A 24,397-nucleotide genomic window follows, 5' to 3' on the forward strand; every position below is an offset into this window, starting at 1 on the left:
TTTGTTTTTTAATCCAACAGCAATTCCATTGGTTTAACATGACCCATTGACAACGTTTGATCATATAGCAAGAAGAGTATGCTCTACACAAATTAAAGTTCAGCAGTCCAAACTCTAGTGTTTAAACACATTTGTATTTCTTCAGGATTTGTTCCCAGCTAAATGAGGGAATTTGATAGGATAATCTTAAAAGAAGAAAATTTTCCCTTATGTATAAGGCAAGCGCACTGAAAAATATACAAAAAAAACTTTTCTTATTTTAGGTCAATTAGACTAAATAGTATAATTTACTGTTGTTATCTAAATAACATAGTTAAGAGTAATTGCTTTTTATTTTCAAGATGATATTTAAATATTTTAAGTAACTACCAATATTATTAAGTAAAATATATAACTATTCTCATTATTACCATTATAAAATTATTCCATGATAGATTTATAAAATGAGACATAATACTAAGAAACAGCAGCTTAAAAATTGAGTGATTAATATTAATATTATATTCATGTAAATCTATTTTTTAGTAAATTTTATATTTTTGTGTTCATACTATTAATTTTTCACCTAAAGTTGTTTTCTTTCTTTCAGAAACATAAGTCATTTGTGTGTAAGATACACCAAACTCAAATATATGGAAATCCAGAGAAACATCTCAGAATTCATTCTTCTAGGACTTTCTCATGGCCAGACCATACAAATATTTTGCTTTGTGCTCTTCTTATTCTGTTATGTTGCCCTGTTGGTAGGAAACTTTCTGATCCTTATCTCCATTCGATGCAGTCCTCTTCATAACCAACCAATGTACTATTTCCTCAGCCACTTGTCCTTTATAGACATCTGCTATACCCCTACTGTTACACCCAAATTAATTGCTGACCTGCTAGGGGAAAGAAAAACCATTTCCTATGGTAATTGCATGTTATATGTCTTTACCATGCACTTCTTTGGAGGTACAGAGATCTTTATTCTTACTGCCATGGCTTTTGATCGCTATGTTGCCATCTGCAAACCTCTCCACTACATGATTATCATGAACAGGACAAGATGCAATTTCTTAGTCTTGGCTGCTTGGGTTGGTGGGGCTGTTCACTCCTTTCATCTATTTTCTACGGCAATCAGTTTGCCCTTCTGTGTTCCTAACAAAATTGATCACTATTTTTGTGATATTTTTCCTTTGCTAAAAGTTGCCTGTACTGATACCTACGTCACTGGTGTCATCATGATAGTCTTTTCAGGTATGGTCGCCTTGGTTACCTTTGTTGTCTTATTTGTTTCTTATGGCATAATATTATTCACATTAAGAAATCATTCAGCTGAGGGAAGACGCAAAGCCCTCTCTACCTGCTGGTCTCATATCTCTGTGGTTGTCTTATTTTTTGGGCCTGTAGTCTTTATCTACCTTAGACCTCCCACCACTTTCCCTGAGGATAAAGTATTTGCACTATTTTACACCATCATTGCTCCTATGTTCAACCCTTTAATTTATACACTGAGAAATACAGAGATGAAAACTGTCATGAGAAAAATTTGGTGTCAAACGTTGTTTTCAAAGGAAGCACACAATTAATTTGAAAAAGCTTACTGAATGAGTGACTTTGTGAAAGAAAAGGAGTAAACATGAAGGAAAAAAACAGAAACTATCTCGTAGATTTTATATACCATCACTGTCTTGAATGGAATGAATGAGAGAACTAGGACTACGAGTTTAAATAATAACTAAAATTCTAATTCTTGCAAACCAAAATTAAGTGGAAACTAGGTTAATTTTGTGGAGTATTAAGATGGTATATATAGGGTTACCTGCATGAAAAATGATTGGGTCAAATCAAATAGGCAATGCTATATTGATCAGTGAATTATAAAAGAAATTATTTTTTAGCAATAAGTTTATTAAAAACTTTGGACTTAGGGGCCAGAACGCATAGTGACACACATTCTGTGGTAGTGAAGAATTTGAAATCTGAAATTAAAATAAATTTAAATTTCTGAGAGAACATTCACATATACATCCTCTAGTGGCATTCAGAAATGAGTTGCACAACAAAGAAATATTTAGAGTAGAATGTTTTAAAGTCATCCTGGGGGTCAACTCTCCTGACATGCCATAAAAATAGATAATAATACCTAATGAAGACAGAGTGGGAATCTATAATTCAGAATGCTGAAAACAAACTTAATGGTATTCCACCTATTGGCCAGAATTTAGTAACATTTCCCATTAAACTCAGGGAAGTATATAATAAAATTTAAGTGTTGACACAGCCTTACCTGCCTAAAATTGTTAAGTAAATTGGTAGTCATTGGATCCAGAACCAAAAACCTTTCCTGATGCAATGAGGAAAAAAACAAAACAAAACAAAACAAAAAAACACTAACATAAGACAAACAAGATGTGGTCTAAAAACACAGTAACAAACTCAAAAGCAAAATGCATTTTGGCTACACATAGATGTTTATAGCAGCTTTATTCTTAATTGCCATACCTTAGAAGCAACCAAGCTGCCCTTCAATAAGTGAATAGATAAACTATGGTTCATCCAGACTATGGAATATTATTCATCACAAAGAAATGAACTATCAAGCTTTGAAAAGACATGAGGGAAGCTTAAATGCATGTTACAAAGTGAAAGAAGCCAATCTGAAAGGTCTACCTACTGTATAATTTCAGCTATCTGACATTCTGGAAAAGGCAAAACTATAGGGACAACAAAAAGATCAGCACATGCCAAGGGTTACGGAGGGAGGAGGGATGAATAGGCGGAGCACAGAGGACTTTTATGGCAGTGAAACTGTTCTGTATGTTACAAAAATTTTGGATACTGTTTTTATACATATCAAACCCCATAGATTGTACAACACCAAGAATGAATCCTAACGTAAATTATGAACATGGGATATTAAAGATGTGTCAATGTAGATTCATTTGGTTCTTACAAGTGTACCACTTTGGAGAGGGAGGTTGTCTCTGTGTGGGGACAGGGGATGTATAACGACTCTTGTACTTTTCACTCAATTTTGCTGTGAACCTAAAACTGCTCTAAACAATAAGGTTTACTAATTAAAAAATACATTGTGTGGGGCCAGCCTGTTGGTGTGGTGGTTAGGTTCGCACGCTCTGCTTCTGCAGCCCAGAGTTTGGGGGGCGGTTTGGATCCCAAGTGCCGACCTACACACTGCTTATCAAGCCCTGCTGTGGCGGTGTTCCACATACAAAAAATAAAGGAAGATTGGCAACAGATGTTAGCTCAGGGTTGATCTTTCTCACCAAAAAAAAAAAAAAAAGAAAAAAAAATACATTGTGGCACAATGCATAAAGCAAATCAACTTGTAACTATAATTAAGAAGAGAAATCTGAGAAATATTTTCTAGAGAAACCAGAAGAAACTTTTATGGAAGGACTTTTGTGCATTAAGATCTCTTAAGATACACAATAAATATTACAACAGAGAAGGTATAGGTTGATGGAATTTTATAAAAAGGAAAATAAAATATTGAAAGAGTTTTAGAATATGAAAATGCAATGCAAGAGTTAAAAGTTCTGGAGGCACTGTGCAAAGAAGGATAAAGAGTAGAAAAAATAATGAAGGAGTTAACATTATGTGCAATTGTTACAGCAGAGAAAAATTGGACAAATTACTATCTCAACCGTTCTTAATAAAGAAATGAAAATCTAGCCAAATTTAAATTTATCTTTTGAAAAACTATCACAAAACATCAGTCTAAAAACGGGAAGGTGTTGAAAATGATCAATTTTATTACCAGAAAATTTACATTCCATTGTTTATGAAAGAGAAAAATTTTTCCCTTTTAAATAGGCTCAAAGCATAAAAAACATATGTAATTTTCTTGAAAAAATTTAAATATTGTTAATAAGAATTCAACATAATATCTCCTCTCTTTACTTGACTATCTGTACTGTTCTCACATATCTAGATCATCCCTCCATGTCATTCACAGTCGTGCATTAATAACAAAACAAGAGATACCTGAAAGCCCCCAAAATTAACATGTATTCCTATGTAACTATGGGGAGGGCATGAAATCCAGCAGACAGCCCCATAATATCTTTTTTTAAGACTTTATTTTTTTTGGAGCGGTTCTAGGTTCACCCTAAATAGAGGAGATGGTAAAGAGATTCCCCCTACATCCCCTGCTCCTACACAAGCATAGCCTCCACCATTATCAACATCCCTCCCCAGAGTAGGACATTTATTACAAATGATGAATCTACATTTGCACACCATAACCATCCAAAGTCTATAGTTACATTATGATTCACTTTTGTCGCTGTGTATTCTGTGGGTTTGGACAAATTTATGACACGTATCCACAATTATGGTATTGTACAGAGTGTTTTCGCTGCCCTAAAAATCACCTGTGCTCCTCCTATTCGTCCCTGCTCCCCATAGAATGTCTTTTTACTTATTTATTTTCTTCATTAAGGAGACACTACTATTCTAATTATCCTTTACCCCCACATTTTATAAATCACATAAACCAATCTCAGCTTTGTGTCTGGGTTCCCATTCCCAGGGTCCCTGCCCAGGCCCTGGTCTTCTCTCAGCAGAATGACTGAGTTGCATCCACACAGTACCTCTGAATGAGTCACTGCTGCCTCGTATCCCGGGAGAGATCCAGGGAAAACCACAGATACAACACCGTTTGTCTTTAGTGTCGGGAACACTCTTTGATGTTTTACCTCTTAGAGCCTTTGCGCAGCTATCAATTTTTTTCTCCTGGAGCCCTGGAATACCAGGGAAATACATTCTGTCCATTCTTAAGGAAATTAGCTCTGACCAGTTATACAGTGCTCTGTTTAATTTGGTTTAATGTACTATTTTTCCATGGAGTATTTAGATTTTTTTTAGATAAAGAAAAATGTTCATGTATATATGTGCCTGCGTGTGTCAGATGTGGGTGTCTGTATGTGTATCGTATAAGGAGTGTGCTTCTGAGGAGGGCTCACAGGAAATACCCTTTCCATCAGGAGGTGTGCAATGAAACAAAATCATGAAACCTATTATCATTAGTTTTTTCCCCAAGGGGCCAAAAATTTTATTAGCTGAACATATGACTAAGTTATGTTTAGGTCCACACCCATACTATTAAACAAGATTAATTTTCTATTTGCTAGTCTTTATTTTTATTTTTTGTGTTTCTATTTATATTTTACATATCTATTTTCTAGCATGTAGCACAATGTCTGACATCTGCAAAAATATCTGCCAAGTGTATGGTGAACTTAATCAGTTGTTTTGCTCCATATATGATTAAAAGCACAGAATATTTTACAAATATTTATGTTGTAAATGCGTCATTAAAGAAATGTTACTCATTGCTATATCATTTTGTTCAATATTTAAAAGTCTACCATTACTAAAGTGTATTAAAGGAATACCTTAACCTGCAGAGGAACTGTACTTAAGTCCCAGAGTGTCGGAAATCCTCAGACTTGAAGAGCTTAGAAGTCTTCGATGCGGCCTGAAAGAAAGATTGGGGATCAAATCCACCTGTGGGCAACATGGTTGCATGTGACCTCCTGCCTCAATCTCACTCTTGTTCTCCCTCATCCTCTCCCTCAACCCTATGTCCACTTTTAGCCATCTATGGAGACGGCTGATTTAGACCCTTCTAGGCTATTCTAGTGTTCTCTTCAGTACCTAAGAAAGGCCTAAGAATATGTTTATACTACATCCTAGACATTTCAAAACATTCTTAATTTCAAATAGTCTATCCTTTTCTCAGTACTGAAATCATCAACTTTCCCAGAATATTTTGATTTTATTAAATATCTCTTGGGGCCAGCCCAGTGGTGCAGTGGTTAAGTGTGCGGGCTCCACTTCGGCGGTCCAGGGTTTGCAGATTCGGATCCCAGGCACGCACCAATTCACCACTTGTTAAGCCGTGCTGTGGTGGTGTCCCACATAAAGTAGAGGAAGATGGGCACAGATGTTAGCCCAGGGGCCAATATTCCTCAAGAAAAAAGAGGAGGATTGGCATTGGATGTTAGCTCAAGGCTAGTCCTCACAAAAAAAAAAAAAATGTATATATCTCTCTCTTAAACTTCCTGCTCCTTCTGAAAGCACAACAATGGTCATCTTTTACTCCATGTTCTGATACTTGTACTGTAAAATAAGCTATAATCTGAATTGAGTCCTCCACAAGGAAAACTGACCTAGTAGCTGTTTTCTCCAACCCTCTTTTTTCAAGGTCCTGGGAATATGTTATGGGAGACTGACAGGTTTTTCTTAACTTCATGCTCATACATTTCAATTCAGCTCATGTATTAGAGGCACAGTGATTAAAATACATTCGCACAATGCAGGTATTCAGGTGGTCCTGATGGGATGCCATGGGCCAGGGTGTGCTATGGGAGCCAGGATTTTAAGCTCTGGAATCAGAACAACCTACCAATGACAGTATAGCTGTGTGACCTTCCTTAATTCACATGAAGCACATCACTCAATTCTTGGCATGAAGTAAGTATTCTATTGTTGATAGAAATAGATTGTAGTTGCTCATCTTGTGGCTAGAGATGCATTCAGGATCTCAGAGAATTTATGTTCCTTCCCCAGAGAGGTTAAATAGTGTGGCTAGTGAGAGATCCTATCCAGGCTCTCTGACTTTGAAGTTCAAGTTTTTAATCACTGTGTTGGATTTCTTCTCCAGTATCAGCAATAGTATTTCTACTCCTAAAAGTAAACTAGTAAAAGGTATTCAAGTGTTTGGTTCTCTCAGTGCTTGAGGCCACATTTTGATGAGAAGAGGGAGACAGAGATGTTGGTGATTTTCGCCCTGTGCGTAACTGGAGCTGGGCTGGAGGTTCCTTCAGGGGAGCAAGGTGCTGTTCTGACTTCGTTTTCCCTCAAAAGGAGGAAGAAGCTTGAAACACCCTGAATGGCTTGTCAGTGGCCTGGCACTTGTGTCTAAATATCTCAGAGGTCTGATAGTGATACCACTATTTTGGATACATACATCCTTTGTGATTGAAATCCCAAGCACTTTTAGCATTGTATTTCCCAAACATTCTTTACATTTCTTTTAACGTTTTGTTTTCATTAGTCTTTTGTCCCCCATCCCCAATGTTGCAATCTTTTGATAACTTTATGTGGCAACGTATGAAATATGATTCCACTGCACCACAATTACACTTAAACCATAGATTGGGCAGACGCAGTTGTTTTACTAAAATTCATTTCTTTCCTTCCAACTGGAAAACTTTGTTATTGTATTAAGACACTCATGAGGGCTCCTTCTTTGCATAGAATTAGTTTTCTTCCCACCTGCTTCTTTTCCCCGTGCAAATATACTTTCCTCAGACTCTCCGTTCAATTCACCCAAATAACCAAGCTATAATTTAATTCAGGTCTGGATTTATTTTGAGGAATTTTCACTTTAGCATTGCTAGGCCCATTGCAGACAGCATTCTGGCACTTCAGACTTTCCATAATGCTGAACTTGTCTAGTGTTCTGAGATTCATCTTTCATGGACCGCATCCAAATGAGTACATGTGGGTAAGAAGATTGGCCTTGCAGTTTTGGTTTTTGACTCTGAAATGGGTATGTAATCTCACTTAAGTACAAGAATAATTTATTTATCCCTCTTTGAGCTTAATTTTCTCATTGGTCTTTGACATTTGTTGCAAACAGGATTAGGTGTTCTAGGAGTGTGAGCCGTGTGCCCATTCTACGCCTTCTTCCTGCTCAGACCATATGTGGTTCTCTATCTACCCTTCTAATTGATGACGCATTGGTGCAAGTCCCTCAAATTTATGGTATGGTAAATCAATACCTAGAAGTAAGTTGCCAGATCATAGGTCATGGCTACATTAGTAGATATTGTCAAAAAGTGTTTAAATTGTTTATACAGATTTACACTACTATCAGCAGTGTATAAGATTTCCATTCCTCACATTGGTAATTTGTATTTTTTTTCTCTCCTTTCTCTTGATTGATCTCGCCCAAGGATTCTGACTTTTATTAATCCCTTCAACAAAACACCTTTTGGCTTTGGTACTGTTTTCTATTTAGGATTGAAAATTGTGTCATTGATTTCTTTGTATTTTTATATTTTTAGATCTATATTGTTTGGATTAATTTTGTTTTTATTTTCCCAAGTTTTGATACCTAGGATGCTTAAATCATTTATTACCAAATTATTTTGTTTCTTAATCATAGAGTTGATATTGCTAAACTTTCTACAGATTTTAAAAGCACAATAAGAGAATATTATGAACATATCAAGGCCCACAAATACAGTAACTTACATAGAATGCACAAATTTATTGCATTAAATAAACTAACAAAACTCATTGAAAATAAATAACAGATAATCTCAATGTCCCTATGTCTCTTAAATAAATTGCGCTTCCTGTTTTAAATCTTCACAAAGGAAACTCCCTGTCCATATAGCTTCACTGGTGAATTCTATAAAAGCTTAAAGAAGAAATAATACTTACTCTGAACAAAACTACACAAAAATAGAACAGAAGAAATTACATCTGAATTCATTCCACAAGCTCATCATTTCTCTAATTTTATTCACTTTTGTAGTTTTTCTATAAATTCCTTAGATTTTTCTACGTAGTCATATTATCTGTGAATGAAGACAAAGTTTTACTTTTCGTTTTCCAGTATGGATGACTTTTTTTTATTAAAGTGAATTTAGTAAGATTTCAGGTTATAAAATCAATATAAAAAATATCTTGTGTTTTTGTTAGTAAGAAAATATCAGAACATAAAATTTTAAAATGTCATATGTAGTATTATCAAATATATGCAATACTTAGGAATAAATCTCACAAAAATGTGTAAAAAATGTACATGAATCCATAAAACTTTTTTGAGATAAATTAAAGAATTTCTTAATGATAGAGAGCAAGTCCACGTTCATAGATAAGAAGACTAAACCTCATTATTAAGTCTATCTGCCTTCCTTAAATTTCTCTCAAGGAAATCTCCCCCCAAAATCAGAGCACAATTTTTTTTTAGCAATTTAAAGGCATATTTAAACATTTATATTGAAATGCAGATGATATAGATTAGCCCACATAACTTTACAAAAGAAGAAAGCTGAGGAACTTACACTACCTGATTGAAAGGTATATTATAAAGAGTAATCAAAGCATTGTGATATTTTCATAAAGGTAGACAAGTAGATCAATGAAACAGCCCTTCTGAAGCATGTCTAAAGGAAACTTTTAATATACGGATTTGTTCTGAGAGGGGGGATTGGTTCACTTAACTTCAGTGTGCACATTTTGGATTGAGCTTATATAATCTGCAGAAATGAAGTCATATAGGAGAAAAACCAAATTTAAACAGAATAAAAGTTTTGCTGTACATTGACTGCTATTTCCTCTGATATTTTTATTATATTTTCATGTAATAATATACCACTTATAACCTGATAAGTTTATGGGGAAGAGAATGTTTCTTCTTTTATCTTTCTTTTTCTACTGTCCTCCATTCCAGCCATCTAGCACATCAACGTTATTCCCTGGCAACAAATAACCTGGTTCCGGTCCTGATATTGCAAGTCACTGACTTTATTGATTTATTTACTCTGTGCATGAAGGTTACTCTAATTAATGATCCATATTTGGACCTTAGCTGCCTGTCCTTGGTTCTTTTTGTCCTCCCTAATCTCCAGCTTTCCCAAAAGCTACCCTCATACTACTCCATGCTACCTTATTTTTCCTCCTTTTCTTCAGAAAGCGAGATGAACATAGAGTAGGCAGAGTTTCCTGAACTGCTCTTCTGACTAGAGCATTTTAGGGCCTCCAGAGAAACAGTGCTTGAGACAGCCTAACGCAAATGTGAGAGATAAAGTTATAGCCAAAAATGCCGAGAGGCACCAGGGACATTACCATGTACAGTGGCTCAGAGGCATTGAGTAACCTGTTCAGAAAACCACAGGAATATAACTTCTTAGAGTTTACAAAGACTAATTAATTCTTGCCTTGTCGCATAAGTTTATATTCTGCTCTTCCAGACCAAATTTTGTTTAGGCATAGGCATAAAATAAATAATTCCGAAGACTGAAAATGTACATTTGCTTTCTCGAGAATTTCAAAATACTTACACTTTTTTTTTCCAGTCTGAACATCCATTGTTGCATCCCTGATATTTAATGGATATTTAAGTTCCACTCCCCTTGCAAACCTATACCTAAAACCTTAACTTATACAAATGTTCGAAGACAGGTTGAGATTTTCAAATAATTTTAGAGAACTGACCTAACTGTGTTTGAATAATTGGTTTGTAAGTATCTGCATTTTATGTCAGATTTAGATACTGGAGAAGAGTCAGCAGAGTCTACATCTCAGGAGAGAATTCTTCCTGATTCCCCTTAAACCCAGTCTGATAGCCACTCAGATCTGATGGTCAGTGACTTAACCACGCCACCTTTTTTTGGAGACTATTTGACCAACTGTGATTTAAGGGGGCTATAGGCTATTTAAGTTTATTCTATTAATCTCTTTTTTTTCCCCCTGCTGAGAAAGGTATGCCCTGAGCTAACATCCATTGCCAATCTTCCACTTTTTGATTGAGGCAGATTTGCCATGAGCTAACATCTGTGCCAGTCTTCCTCTATTTTGTGCATGGGTCGCCACCATAGCATGGGCACCGACGAGTGGTGTGGGTCTGCACCCAGGAACCACACTCGGGCCGCCAAGGTGGAGCGTGCTGAACTTAACCACTAAGCCACAGGGCTGGCCCCTATTAATTCCATTTTTAAGACTATACTGTCTCTTGCACCATAAGATAATTTAATTATAATAAAAATACTCTAGCTTAGTTCAGTTGTAATTGTATGTTATTTACAACCCCAATTCCAGTTGAGAACAAGAACAGATGAGTTAAAGTTAATGAGATTTTGAAGTTGCTGTGAACTTTATCGACTACCATATTGGTACTTTTTATTTTCCTTGATGTTCATATAAAGGTATAACCTGGTTTATGTATGAATATCTCCAGTGACAAGTAATTTCCTAACTTTCAAAAACATTGTCATTCTAAAGTGGACTTGATTCACCTGATTCAATTAAGGTAAGTTTACAGCAGGCCATATTCTGACACCACTAGGAAATATTTTGAACTTACAGTGAAAAGTCTATTTTTACAGAGTTATTTATTTATAAGTTCTTTATTTATAATTTATAAGAGCAATTATGCTTATTATTTTGATAGCATAATTGAAAGCAAATGCAGAATTTTTATGCAATATTATCAAAGAAATATGGTAAGAATCTATATTTTCTGCACTATATTTTTATAGTGCAAGAAAATTTCAGGTTAGTGATTAATGTTAAGAAATAACCAATCTCTCAGAGTAATTTTATTTCTTTTCAGTAGCCTTTGCCAAAATTAAAATTTACTTCGGTCACCTCATTAAATCTATATTGTAATATTTTTGGTATTTTCTTTATTTCTTCATTGGACTTGGTTATATATGTGTGTGCACAATTTCAGAAACTGGTCAATCAAAAAGTACAAAAAAGAGGGGCCAGCCTGGTGGCGCAAGCGGTGAAGTGTGCGCGCTCCGCTGCCGCGGCCGGGGTTCACTGGTTCAGATCCCGGGCGTGCACTGATGCACTGCTTGGCAAGCCATGCTGTGGCGGCGTCCCGTATAATGTGGAGGAAGGTGGGCATGGATGTTAGCCCAGGGCCAGTCTTCCTCAGCAAAAAAATAAAGAGGAGGATTGGCAGATGTTAGCACAGGGCTGATCTCCTCACACACACACACACAAATACAAAAAAGAAAAAGAAACTAGCATGTGTGGTTATGAACCACGTATGACACTGGTGTATATCACACTGTTTTTTTGTGTTCCTCATTGTATTTCTAAATTACATAATAGTACATCAATTCTATAAATGTGAACAATGAGGCTTAAAGAGATTAGCAATAAGCTCAACATTATGGAAAGAGAACAAGTTACTTCTGTTTACTGAGTTCCACAATAAAATATTTTGATATATAGGAAAGGAAAACAATTAATAAAATTGGTGAAAATAATGTTTGGATAGTGTCTGTGCTTATATTTGGTGATTGATTTCTCACAGAACATTGGCAAGATTGCTTACATTTTAAATTCTAAAACCCTAAATAACTACAATTAAAGTGAAAAATAAGACAAATATAAGGACACATTTCACTCACTCCCAAACCTCTGACTATTAGAAATATTTAGGTAACTGGTTTTCTTTTTGTGTTCAGATGGTTACTGCTATAGAACACAATTTGAATCAAAACAGTTCACCATTCACTTTATTTTATACTTCTGCATGTTTCTACCTCCTTAATGTTGCCACTATTCCAACAATTTGTAGAGTGTGTACATAATATTTTCTCATTTCAACATTTATGTTTTTAATTATTTGACAAATTGAGAAAATATGTTCAAGAATATATTATGTGTTTCAATGATAATAATTCTCTCGTACTGTTTCACACATCCCTTTTACTCCTGCTAACAGCAGTAATCATAATAACATTTTCCCTCAGAATTTGCAATGGCATTTTAAGAGTTACTATGGATTAATCATCTATGAAGATCTAGAAAATGAGGCAGAATCCTACCTTAAGGAATACACATTTTGCTAATGCTGATGAAAAATTCCTTCAAAATGACTTAAAATCAAGAATGCTGGGTCATATATTTATAATAACTGCAAGATATATCCACATAAATATTCAGAAACACAGATCGAATAATCTGGTAATGTCACCTTGCACATTTTTTCTATTGGGTTAAAAATGCTTCCTCTCTCTACTATCCCTCATGCTCTCCTCTCAAGCTTGGCCTGCAGCTCCAGATTGAGTGGGAATCAGGTATCTGTCCCCCTATATCCACAATGTACTACTTACTGATGCTAGGAAATTACTTAGATTCTCTTGATGAGTCACTTTTATTGAAAATTAGAGGTTTTGATGTATCGAGTGATACTCAGTTTGAGTTGTTTACAAACCTACTTATGTAAGTTAATTTTAAATCAAATTGTTTTAGTAAATAAGTCTATCTGTAAAGTAAGCAGTATGCCAACTCCTATTCAAGGAATCAGCATTAGCTATAAGGTAAGGAGAAAATTGATCAATGAACCAAAAATTTATTACTCTCTATTTAAGTACTGTTAATTGTTGAACATTATGAGTCTGACAATCATTTTTGCTCTGTTAAGAAAAAAAATATATAGATGTTAGGAGCCTTATAGCAATACTAAATTCATAGCAGGAACAAATTAAATGTTTTCTCCTTGATGAAATTAGAGTTGAATGATAACTTCAGTTGAGTTGCTTTCTCACAGTATAGACCATTTTTTAATGCTATACCATTACCTATTCACTATTCAAAATGATCTTAAAGACACAAGTTTGAATTTGTTATTCGCTGAATTTGATAGCTTTTAAATAACTTCACTACAAAAGCATTCTGTGTTTTTTAATAGTCATTCAGAAAGCCCAGACATGGTGGTCACATTGGGTCAGACTAAGGTTGAAAGTGTGCTACAGTGTTTGCATTCCCATCATGTGTCAATTAATTCCTCCATCCTGAATAAAATAGCTCTCAGAGTTCATTCTCTCTACTCTACGCTCTATTTCCCTTTATATAAATAACATCTCAAGACTGTACAAAAGATGCAAATTTGTGAATTGCTCGTCCATTCATTAATGCAACAAATAGACGCTGAGTGCTAAAACAAATTTCTCTTAGAGCTACATTCTGTATCATCTTCCTTTACTGACTTTTATTGCCTAGATTGTCTATAAAAAACATGAAATTTCTAGGAAAAAGCACAAAATATGAATAATTCAAATGTGCTTAAGAAATTTCATTTTACCTTTCCTTTGTCATTTGTCATCGTAATTTTGGCATAGTTTTAAATTAAAAAATTGCTCTAGTGTGTAAAATGTAAAGAGGAGAAATGCATGAATTTATTGGTTATTTTTCACAATGTCAGTCAGTTGACAGTCTATGTTTTGCCCCATGGTTTTCAACCACTCATTGTTTTTTAGAGTATCTAAAGCTCCATTACTTTTAAATGTCCAATTGCTGGTGTTTGTTCACGTGTCAAGGAAGATCATCCTTTACACAGAATAAACAATTCAAGCTGAAGTATTTTAAATAAATTTGCACTTCTGAGGATACGCTCCCAGATAACTCATGGAATTTGTACAAATCATCCTGAAAGAAAACTTGACCCTGTAATAGGGCATACATTTTTTAAAATGTGCAAAAAAGTTTTTTTAATTATGTAATCTAAACTATTATTCTTATCTAAACGATAATGTTTTTAGCAAACACCTGATAATTGCAGACAGATGGATGAACCAACTTTGCATGTCCAGCCTTAATTTACTCACAGATTTAATTTTATGTAAAGTCCTTTATATGCTTGAGAGGGGATAGGAACATATTTCAGGTGTTTTTAATCTCATATATATGATTTCGTTCATGAAAATTCAAAGGAACAAAAAATTGTTTTAAGAATAATTCAAGCCAGTACTATATTCAACATTATTACTGTATTGAAATTAAAATAAATACCCTTTCTTTCTATTGGCAATTTATTACTGTAGTCTGATTTTGGCAATCATCAGAAGCTACTTTTCAATAATTGGTCTTTAAATTAATTCAAGTTTGGGGCCAGCTCGGTGGTGTAGTGGTTAAGTTCACACACCCCACTTCGGTGGCCTGGGGTTTGCAGGATGGGATCCCAGGCGCAAACCTATGCACTGCTTATCAAGCTATGCTGTGGCAAGTATCCCACATACAAAGTAGAGGAAGATGGGCATGGCTGTTAACCCAGGGCCAATCATCCTCAGTAAAAAGAGGAGGATTGGCAACAGATGTTAGCTCAGGGCTAATCTTCCTCACTAGATAAATGAATGAATGAATGAATAAATAAATAAATAAATAAATAAATAAGAAACTAATTCAAGTTTGTAAAATTCCACTATGGAAATGAATGTCTTTGTTTTAACATTCCAGCTCTATGACAATGTGACTGTTCATTTTGGATGACAATGTTAACTTAATCAGTAATAGGGAAAGTTGAAGAGGAAATTTAAGTAGGAATCCATTGAGAAGCCACGTATATGGTTAGGGCAGAAAATGTATAACACGACAGTGCAGACGTTTTGAAGACATCTGGTCAAGGTTAATCATAAAACTTTTGACTCACAATTAAAAAAGAATTTGATGGAACACATTGTTAGTCATTCAGTGTCATTTTTCAGCAGGATCGAGACTCTAACAGCTTAAGTGAACACCGCATTGTGTTACCATCTACTGCAAAGGTTCTGATATATGAAATCAAATCCTATCAGCTTGTTATCATTTTTGTTGATTGATGAAGAGATTCACACTATTCATACGCAGATAATTTTCCTTGACTTGTAGTTCAAGTCCTCTGTTGGTGGAGGAAAGAGATTTGATTCGTGAATTAAGAAACTTTGGGGTCAAAATAGTTTTAAGATTCTAAAATTTTATTTGCTCAAAGTCCAGTTTACTGAATAGTTTTCACTGATATTTAGACAATGATATCTACTATTAATATCCACAGAATTTACAAAGAATCTTCACATTCCATTACTCTTTGAATATCTCAAAGATTGTATTTCTAAGACATGGTAGATTTCCCATTTTACTTAACTCCAACAGATAAAATTTTTGGCACCCAAGGTAAATGCATATTGTAGTATAATGCAAAGAATACAGCTGATGTCCTAACTCTGCTCCTTATGAACCACATTTCTCAATGGAAGAGTCCTATCTAAACAGTTCATAAGTTTAGGCAAAAGTATTTTCCTGGCAAAACACTAAAAAAAGAAATACATAACCCCCCAAAAAACAAAGGCTAAAGGAAACTTGACTTGCCAAATATAATATACTGAGTTGAGTGCAAAACGCTAATACAACACTGCCTTCTACTCAGCCTTTTAATAAATGTATCCCAGGTTTATTTGGTGCTTCATTAAAGTGTCTTGTTTTCATTGAATTAATTATAGGACTAAACATTCTTGTGTTTTAGAACATCAGCATATAAATTTCACTAAATCACTGGAAATAGATAAACAGGAAGCAAATAACATTAAAATCTTTCAAATTTTTACATCAGGCTCTTGAAGACAGAGCCTTTCATTTTAAAATATTTGTCCGTAAATGTATTTAAGGTAACATATATTTCACTAATAAGAACAGCTTAAACTACACATTTGCATGTACACAATTAAACAATAATTAGCTAGGTAACTTACATTTATTTCTTTAATAAATTTTGAGTCTAGGAGAGTAAGAATGGTATCCTTTGCAAGGAATTATTGTATATATTACACTAGGCTTGGAAATGGGCATTACATAAATTTAAATATTTAATATTGTTGACCGATCAAAGGAATTCATATCTACTGAGGCAGACATTGATCACAATTTGCTGGAGAGTTAATGGAACTCATGTAGCGTATGTTCACACAGTCTTATTAAAGAGTCATTTTATTTGTACACCTGATTTTTATTCTTTGAAACACTTGGATGATGTCAACAAAACCTAGTTAGTTCCCTGAATAGAGTATGACCATTACTCTTCTCAAGAAACACTTCTAAATATGGGCTTATGAATTATATCAGTTCAGGTGATTTATGTATTCTGTCTACACTGGACCATGGTAAAAAGCCATAATGCCACTGTATTTATTCTCTTGGTACTTTCCCAAAACAAGATCATTGAAATCCTCTGCTTTGTATTATTTTTATTTCGACAAATTATTTGGATAAGAAACTTGCTCATAATGATTTCTATCACAAGCAGTCAACTGTTTGAGCAACCTTTGTATTTCTGTCTTAAATCTCTCATTCGTTGAACTTTGCTACGTATCCTCTATGACACCTAAACTAATGAATGACTTATTGGCAGAAAGGAAGGCCATTTCTTATGGTAACTACACGACACAGCTCTTTAGCACCCTTTTCTTTGGAGGCTTTGACATCTTTATCCTCACAGGGATGGCCTATGACTGCTATGTGGCCATCTGCAAGCCCCTGCCCTACAGCATCATCATGAGCAGACCAAGGTGTAATGCAATCATCATAGCCTGCTGTACTGGGGGATTTATACACTCCATCAGTCAGTTTCTTCTCACCATCTTCTTACTGTTCTGTGGCCGCAGTGAGCTAGATCACTATTTCTGCAATGTGTATCCTTTGCTGAAATTGGCCTATTCTAATACACACATAATAGGTCTCTTAGTCATTGCTAACTCAGGCCTAATTGCTTTGGTGAATTTTGCTGTCTTGATGTTGTCTTATTTTATTATATTGTACAACATCAGGGCATATTCTTTGGAAAGTTGCAGTAAAGCTCTTTCCACTTGCAGTTCTCATGTAACAGTCATAGTCCTGTTTTTTCACCTGCATTGTTCATTTGCATTAGACCAGCCACCACTTTCCCAGAAGATACAGTGTTTTCTCTTTTCTACACCATAATTACCCCCATATTCAACCTTCTGATCTATACACTGAGAAATATGGAGATGAAGGATGCCTTGAGGAAAGTCTGGTATCATCATATACTCTTGGAAGAAAAATAACTTTTCTGAAGCTTTTCTGATTTTCATGCCATGGTTCAATGAATCCATCACTTGAATAAGATCCATTCTCATCATCTCCTAGCCTTACTGCTTGGGGAAATTAAGCTGGCAAGCGGGAAGTATATCCCTTCTTTTTTTAATGCTTCTGCATTGACACTTCATCAAAAGATTGAGTGTTATTCTTATTCGTACTCTCCTCCACCTGACTTAATCATTATGAATTGTGCTCACATGATATGAAATAACCAGATGATATTTTAAATATAAAGGATTATATCACCTATTTGGCATTGTATTGAAAAAAGATAAAATAGTTAAGGCATTTTTCATGCCATAAAATGCTAAGAAGCAGAATAAAATATTACCTTCAATTTTTAAGCTTTTTACTCAACTATAAATACAGAAAATTGCACATATCATGCATATACAGCTCATGCTTGGTCACAAACTGAGGAATATCCTGTAATTAGCAACCAGATTAGGACACACAAATCACCATGTCACCGGAAGTCCTCCCCACATCTCCTTATAATAACTACCTTCCAAAGTGAATCAGTATGTTCATCTCTACAAGTGATTAAATTTACCTATTTTTGGATTTTGGGGAAAAACAGCAATGCAGATTGTACCCTTGAGTGTCTGTCTTCTCGTTATTATGTTTGGGAGATTCATTCCTCATGTTTTATCTATTTTCTGATTGTTTTCATTGATCTATAGCATCTCATTTTGTGAACATGTGACAATTGATCCATTCTCTTGTTGGTAGACATTTAGGTGGTTTCCCATTTAGGGCTAGTATGAGTAGCATATCTTCAAACATTTTGAAACATGTCTTTTGGTAAATATATATCTTCTATTGATATGCGCCTTTTACAAAAGATGCACCTAATCCCTAGGACATGAAAAAATTGAAACTAAAAGGATGAAAAAGAGCAGGCAAATGATTTAGCATTTGAAGCAATGATATATACATATGTGTGTGTGTATATATATATATATATATATCACTGGTATATAAGTGATAACTTGCTTCAACTCCATGAGCCTTCTTTTATTATTTAAGCTTCAAATTTTAGATAAGTGAATGGTTCAAAAGGACATTTTGCCACAATACATCTCTTAGAATGGCCAAAATATGGACACTGACACCAACAAATGCTGGTGAGTATGTGAAGCAACAGGAACTCTCATTCACGGCTGGTGGGAATGCAAAATGGTACAGCGTCTTTGGAAGACAGTTTGGCAGTTTCTCACAAAACCAAACATACTCTTACCATACAATCCAGCAATCTTGCTCCTTGGTATTTACCCAAAGGAGTTGAAAACTTATGTCCACACAAAAACTTGCACAGAGATATTTACAGCAGCTTTATTCACAATTGTCAAAGCCTGGAAGCATCCAAGATGTCCTTTGGTAAGTTAAAGGATAGATAAACTTTTCTACATCAGACAATGGAGTATGCTTCAGTGCTAAAAAGAAATGAGCTATCAGGCCATGAAAAGATATGGAAGAACATTTCAGTGTTTTCCCCATGGTACTTAGCATTAAGCTTTAACACAATTGTGAGACCCTTATTGATGTTCCCGGTTCCTATCTTTCCAGTTTCATATCTTACTAATTAGCCTTCTACAAGCTCAGTGTCCAGCTTGTAACCTGACACACAGTGGGGACTCAATATATAATTACTGCATGAAAGGATGAATTCATAGCCACAGCCGTATTGAATTGGTTAGGTTTCCTGCATGCTCCTTTTCCCCTCTTGGCCTTTGTATGTAGTCCCCTCCTAGGAATGCTTTCATTTCAACATACGCCTATTCACACTGATGATTGCTTTTCATCCTTTGTGCCCCATTTTTGATGTCTTTTCATCTAGGAAGCATTCTGGACCCTCCAGATTTTCGTTGTGTGTCCCACAAACACGCTTTCATAGCACCCTGTGCTTCCAGTATCTTGCCATTTATAACAATGTGTTGTAATTTTCTGCTCTCTTCTGGGAGTCTCTCAATGGATCTTAAACTCTCTGAAGGCATGACCTGGTGTCTTTTTATTCGCCACCTCAGCGACTGTCAATGTGCCTGATCTATTCTTTGGGCTCAAAATGTTTGTTGATTACTGAATGAAGGATGGAAGGAATGAATGGAATATATTTATCCTGAAATTGCTTTGTATGTAGACAGACCTACATATTCTTAAAAATGGCTTCTCTTAATTAAATGTTACCAAATAGTAAACTGATTAACATAGAAAAATAACCTGAATAGCCCACATTCACAAGATGATGAAATCTTGCTGAAAGCAAGGGCAATATCAAAGTAAACTATTTGCTCATACAGTAAGAATCTGTTTCAATTTCTTTCTCATTCCCTAGCTTAAACAGGACTAAAAACAAATTCTGGCTTCCATAAGAGATCTGCCTAGAGTTCTCCTCAGAGTCTGAATCCATAAAGGTAGAAAAAAAGGTTCTTGTGTTCAGGACTAGTTTTTGTTCCACATTTTATTGGCTTTATTCATCTTCTTTTCTACCTTTATTCATTCATTAAATATTTATTATGTAGCCAACATTCTGCTGCTTGTAGAAACTATTGTTAGCAAGTAGGCAAGTACTTTATGGAGTATGACTGTTTATTTAATAAATAGAAACTCCTGTCTGACATTAAAATGTCTTATTTATTTGAGTAATCACACTTTCTGATGGGTTATCAGCCCAAGATTGTGCCATGAGCAATGCCAAAGGATTTTGAAGCCTACAAGTATACGGAAACATGGTGTAATCTTTGTTACTTACTCCACAGAGGTTCAATGACCCATTATTTTTATAACTCTAAAGTAAATATTAAAATGTCACAGGGAACATATTACTATCAATTAGGATATGTAAAAATGAGCAGAGTTATTAATGTAAAATTATTAGAATTTAGTGATAGATTATATACATATATAGTGTGCCCAGCATAGTCCCTGCCTCAATAAATGATAACTAGTTTAATTATCTTACTTTTCTATCATCATTACCTAGCAGTGAATTATGGCAATTAAGAGCATGGTCTAAGAAATCAGTTAGATTCTAGTTACTGGCTCTTCAATATACCAATTTTGATGATTTCCCCTTTCTGTCTGTTTCCTCACTTGTAAAATAGGGATAATAGCAGTGCCTACTTCTTTGGAATTTATACAATTACTGCACAATACTTTATTATTTCTAGGAAGGAAACCATATGAGTCCATATACATGGATGAACTAATAAAACTAAGTCCCAGTTTGGTAGATTTTTCTAAATATGCAAAGATAGCTCCTGGGTTGGATTTCCTAATATTCTGGCAACTGTTTTTGCTCTGCTCAATGTAGAATATAAGATTCATAGCTGTAAATTTTCTTCTTTATCCCATAAGTATTCTTGCTGAGGTAATCCAAAGTGTCCCTTTGACCATTGACACAGTTGACTCAATTTTGGGCTGCAAACTTATTTATTTGTCACCTGAAATAGCTTTCCCACTACACAATTTCTTCATGGCATTTTTCATCTGGTCATTTCTCAGGGTATAGATTAAGGGATTTAACATGGGGGTTATCATAGTGTAAAATACAGCAACTGTTTTGTCAATAGATAAAGTATCTGGGGGTCTCAGGTACTCAAATATGCAGGGCACAAAGACCAAGATGACCAGTGTGATGTGAGAGACACAGGTAGAGAGGGCTTTGCGTCTCACCTCCAAGCTGTAGGTCCTTAGGGAGCGCAGGATGACCACATAGGAGATCAACACGATGAGGAAGTTTAACACACAGATGAATCCACTGTTGGCAGCAACAAAGAGCCCTAGAGTGTGAGTATCAGTGCAGGCAAGATTGAGCAAAGGATTCAGATCACACATGAAGTGATCTATGATGTTAGGGCCACAGAAGGGTAATCGAAAGGTGAAGAGGATCTGTATGATTGCATGAAGAAAGCCTCCCATCCATGCCACTCCCACTAGCAGGCCACACACCCTCCAGTTCATGATGATTGTGTAGTACATGGGCTTGCAGATGGCCACATAGCGGTCATAGGCCATCACAGTGAGCAAGATGATCTCAGCACCTCCAAAGAAATGTTCCCCAAAGATTTGGGTCACACACTCATTAAATAAGATGATCTTCTTTTCATGGAGTGAATCTATGATCAGTTTGGGGGTAATGACAGAGGAATAACAGGCATCAATAAAGGAGAGACAGGCCAGGAAAAAGTACATGGGGGACCCCAATGACGGACTGGCAGTGATGGTCACCATGGCGAGCACATTTCCTACCATAGAAATGATGTAGATGACAAGAAACACAGCCAATATGATTTTCTGTATCTTTGGATTCTCTGTGAGCCCCAGTAGAACAAACTCTGTCACGTTGTTCATATTCTCTATATATTTCATATTGTGTTAATTACATTATCTGAAAATAGCTTTGTGCTAATGTAATCATGAATTCATTAAACTTACCCAATCTAATAAATATTAAATGTGATGATTCTTTTGAGTTGTAAATTCTTGTGAGGTTTTTTTGAAATAAAAAAAGGGTTCTGAGTTCTTGAAGGATACTCAAATTACCTCTTGGTTCAAGATTCTGTTAAAGATATAGACATGGAGATATTTTGGAAACACATAGGAGACCATGTGTACACACTTAATCATCTGAGATGACTAAGAACCTAACATAAAGGAGTAGATCACACACATTGTTGCAACTAGGCTAGAGAAGGGAGGTAGAACACAGATATAAAGAATATGACTGCATAGCTAAGGGGTTTTCCTTTTATCCTCAGGAAAAGGGGAACCGTGAAAGGTAGGTGAGAACACAAGTGGGAGGATAAAGAGGAATTTGAGGAGGAGGCAATTGTGGATATTGCTCTAATAAAGATCTTTGTGTGTCTTGGATGAAGTGGGCTGATGTTCAGTGAGGGGGTTGAAGGCAGACACAGGAACCTCAGTAAGGAAATTACACATGAAGTTAGCATAAATAGAGTATTGCTGATGGGAATGTAAAGAAAGTATACTTGAGCTTCTACAAAAGAATTTGTATGCTTGTTGACTAAATCTAATAACTTTACAATAGCTAAAATATATACTTTTTAGTGATTGGTTGTTATGTACATGACATAGTAGCAAGTGCATTGCACACCTGATGCCATTTAATACTGACAACAACCTGTGCGGTCGGTATTAACTCATCCATTTTGCATATGAGGAAACAATCTCAGAGACTTATGTTGAGATTAATTATAATGATGATAATATTAACAGAACTGAACACTTACTGTGCTATAAGTGTTTTTGAGGACATTTGCTGATTTAATCCCCGCTACAAACCTATGAGATGATTACCATTACCATTTTTACACATTAAGAAATAGAAACATAGTAAAGTAAGGATCCTGCCCAAGATCAAGCAGCTATTAAAGGGTAAGGCTAGGATTAGGTTTACTTTTTTTTCTCTCCAAATTCTAAATCTGTGCCCTATATTGTTATAAATAACAATATCGAACTTTTATCTCCTTTTTATATGATTCTAATAATTATAATTACTTTACTACTACTTCAGAGGCAAGAACTGATGAAGAATTTTCATCAGCCGATACACACATGCACAAACATACCACACACCACACACAAACACCCTGCACATAGTGATGTGTTTGATCTTCCAGATATCAAGTAAAATGTGGCTGCGTTCATAGAAAGTATTTTTGTCTTGACTCCTCCTCAGATACAGTTCACTCTTATCCAATCCCCCTGCAGACACGGGGCCACAGATTCTTCTGCAAAGTGTTTAAAACGACGACCACAGTGGTTAAGTGTTCTGGTTTAAGAATCAGAAAGACCAGACCAGAATCCTAATTCTTCCGCTTGCAACTTGCTCTACCTGGGGTACATTTTTTGGGACCTAACATGCTTGTTTCCTCATCTATAAAGGGAGAATAGTGATATCCACCTCATGGGTTTTTATGAGAATTAATCGAGGAAACATATGTCAACATATTCTCCTCCCTGCTGTAGACACACATAGGGATTTCATCTATTTTTGTGACTGTGTGTGCACCAATGAGATAGGAAGAATTGACGTTTTGAGCACTAATACAGAGAAACACTCAACCACGCAATAAGCTCGGCAAAAATTATCTCCAACGTTACTTTTAAAGAAGCCTCAGAGACTCATCTTCTCCACAGCAGTTGATCCCAGAAAGGGTGCTCCATGTTCGTGCTTAGACTAAATAGCTGAAGATTTATGTCATTTAATATTCATATTTATGTCTTTTCTGTGAGTGAAGTGTATTTAAATTTTGTTTTAATCTTCACGATTAGTCTTGATTATTAAAGGAGGTGTCTCATGGCAAAAGGGTGCCCGGTGTCAGAGAGCGGGATCCTACAATGTGCTTAATTTCTATGAGCCTCAAATTTTTCGCCTCTCAAATTAGGTTAATAATATTGGCCAACTATGTTTTGAAGAATGGATTGAAGATAAAATGCTCTATTACTATATTAAGAAAGTGTTGAAATATAGCCATTACTGTATATGGAAAGTAGCAATCCTTACTAAGTATCAGCACTATTGAAAAACTTACCTTATACTCTTAGATGAATTCAATGATATTCAGGGGTGTTTGAAACAATTCCATAGACAAATTGACATCCTCTTGTAATAAGTCCTCTTTTAATACGTAAGATAAGACACATTTGGAAAGAGACTATTCAGATAATTCAATATCAAATCAACAGTTGTTAAGAAACTAATTTTATAAGTCTAAATCTTTCCTTCTAGATTGAAGCCTCAAAA

At 35.3% G+C, this 24,397-nt stretch overlaps 2 protein-coding genes and 1 pseudogene across 2 annotated transcripts; 2 read left to right on the plus strand and 1 right to left on the minus strand.

The window, feature by feature from the left end:
- The first annotated feature begins 632 nt into the window (after positions 1-632).
- Positions 633-1,573, plus strand: LOC101404945 (olfactory receptor 4P4-like). Its single transcript, XM_004443483.2, is given in 2 exon segments — positions 633-1,526; positions 1,529-1,573. Coding segments are annotated over 2 exon segments (939 nt in total).
- Positions 1,574-16,670: 15,097 nt separating this feature from the next.
- On the plus strand, positions 16,671-17,594 carry LOC101405217 (olfactory receptor 4P4-like; annotated as a pseudogene).
- A 3,466-nt stretch (positions 17,595-21,060) lies between these two features.
- On the minus strand, positions 21,061-21,999 carry LOC101396612 (olfactory receptor 4C46-like). The gene has a single exon (XM_004443470.3). It carries the CDS (start codon positions 21,997-21,999, stop codon positions 21,061-21,063), a length of 939 nt encoding a protein of 312 aa, XP_004443527.3.
- Between the last annotated feature and the right edge of the window lie 2,398 nt (positions 22,000-24,397).

The sequence above is a fragment of the Ceratotherium simum genome, chromosome 34 (assembly GCF_057802395.1).
Source record: "Ceratotherium simum simum isolate JZ-2026a chromosome 34, ASM5780239v1, whole genome shotgun sequence".
Classification (NCBI taxonomy): Eukaryota; Metazoa; Chordata; class Mammalia; order Perissodactyla; family Rhinocerotidae; genus Ceratotherium; species Ceratotherium simum.